Genomic DNA, 1,792 nt, shown 5'->3' with positions numbered 1-1,792 from the left:
GCATTAAGAAATATTTAGAACTGGATAGTCTCATTTTAATTATTCAATATGTTAGCTTTAATTATGTTGTATTCAAATGTCAATTTATGCCTATTTTTATATTTGGCGATCAAATTAAGATTTTTTTTTCAGTCATGGTCTTTAAACCTCTCATCATCAATTACTAGAAACACAGTTATAAATATGTGGTTCATATAAACACAAACATTTTTGAAGTCATTCCTGCTAAGTATCAAATTTGGTTTCTTCACAGTTCATAGCAGTTGACACTATGGGTAGAAAGAATAACACACAGGTGCCTGGCTTCATCCTTCTGGGATTGACAGATTCTGAAGAGATCCAGCTGGTCCTCTTCATGCTGTTTCTCCAGATATACTTGGTTACTGTGTTGGGCAATGCAGGGATGATACTGATAGTCCGCCTGGATCTCCGGCTGCATACCCCCATGTATTTTTTTCTCAGTCACCTGTCATTTCTTGACCTCAGTTACTCAACTGTCATCATACCTAAAACCTTGGAGAACTTGCTGACTTCCACCAAGTATATTTCATATGTGGGCTGCTTCACCCAGATGTACTTTTTTGTCTTCTTGGGGGCTGCTGAATGTTTCCTTCTCTTCTCCATGGCCTATGATCGCTATGTTGCTATTTGCAATCCTCTGCACTACCCAGTGGTTATGTCCACAAGATTCTGCTGTTCCCTCGTCTTTGGGTCCTATTTGATTGGCTTTGCAGACTCCTTTGTCAATGTGCTTTGCATGAGCAGACTGCATTTCTGTGACTCCAATGTAATCCATCACTTTTTCTGTGACACACCCCCAGTTTTAGCCCTGTCTTGCTTTGACACACATGACATAGAAATCATGATATTTATTGTCGCTGGTTCCACCCTACTGGTGTCTCTTATCACAATATCTGTGTCCTATGTGCCCATTCTGTCTACTATCCTGAAAATTACTTCCAGTTCAGGAAAGTGAAAAGCCTTCTCGACTTGCGCCTCTCATTTCCTGGGAGTCACCATCTTTTACGGCACTATGATTTTTACTTACTTAAAGCCGAGTAGGTCTTACTCCTTGGGAAAGGATCAAGTGGCTTCTGTTTTTTATACTATTGTGATCCCCATGCTGAATCCACTCATTTATAGTTTTAGGAACAAAGAAGTAAAAAATGCTGTCATTAGAGTCATGCAGAAGGGAGAGAGCTCTGAGCAATCGAAATAAGCAGTGCTAAACTTTTCAGCTCATCCCTTTTTGTTTTCCCCACAGTGTATTTTCTTTGTCTCCAAAACCAATTGACTCCTTTAACTTGTTTGTATTTCCATCGAACCATTCTTTACTTGACCAAATATGATCTCAGATATTTCCAGGAAGATGTCTTTAGAAATTTCAAGTTATAATAGAAAGCCATGAAGTGTGCTTTAAATCTATGATCTAAATATATACGTTTGGGGGTACCTGGCTAGCTCAGTGGGTTAAGCCTCAGACTTTTGGTTTTGGCACAGGTCATGAGATCAGGGTCGTGGGATCCAGCCCCTTGTCAGGCTCCATGCACAGCGTGGAGTCTGCTTGAAATTCTCTCCTCCCTCTCCCTCTGCTCTTCCCCCCCCTCTCTAAAATAATTAATTAAATAAATAAATCTTTTAAAAATAAATATATGTTTTTAAGGGTAACTGATACGCAAAATGAGACAATATAGTTCTCTTCTTTTAAATAATGTCATACAAATTCCCATGAATAGTTCAACTTCAGGGAATTTTATTATGGAAAAGAGCTCTATTTTGGGTACAATGATAG

General features: G+C 38.8%; 1 protein-coding gene across 1 annotated transcript; it reads left to right on the top strand.

Annotated features, from left to right (window-relative positions):
• The first annotated feature begins 271 nt into the window (after window positions 1-271).
• LOC110576119 (olfactory receptor 8H1-like) lies at window positions 272-1,219 on the top strand. The gene is given in 1 exon segment (XM_021685206.1): window positions 272-1,219. A coding segment is annotated over 1 exon segment (948 nt).
• The last annotated feature ends 573 nt before the right edge of the window (window positions 1,220-1,792 follow it).

This window comes from Neomonachus schauinslandi, chromosome 11, assembly GCF_002201575.2.
Source record: "Neomonachus schauinslandi chromosome 11, ASM220157v2, whole genome shotgun sequence".
Lineage (NCBI taxonomy): Eukaryota > Metazoa > Chordata > Mammalia > Carnivora > Phocidae > Neomonachus > Neomonachus schauinslandi.
This window is presented reverse-complemented; position numbering and strand designations above follow the sequence as displayed.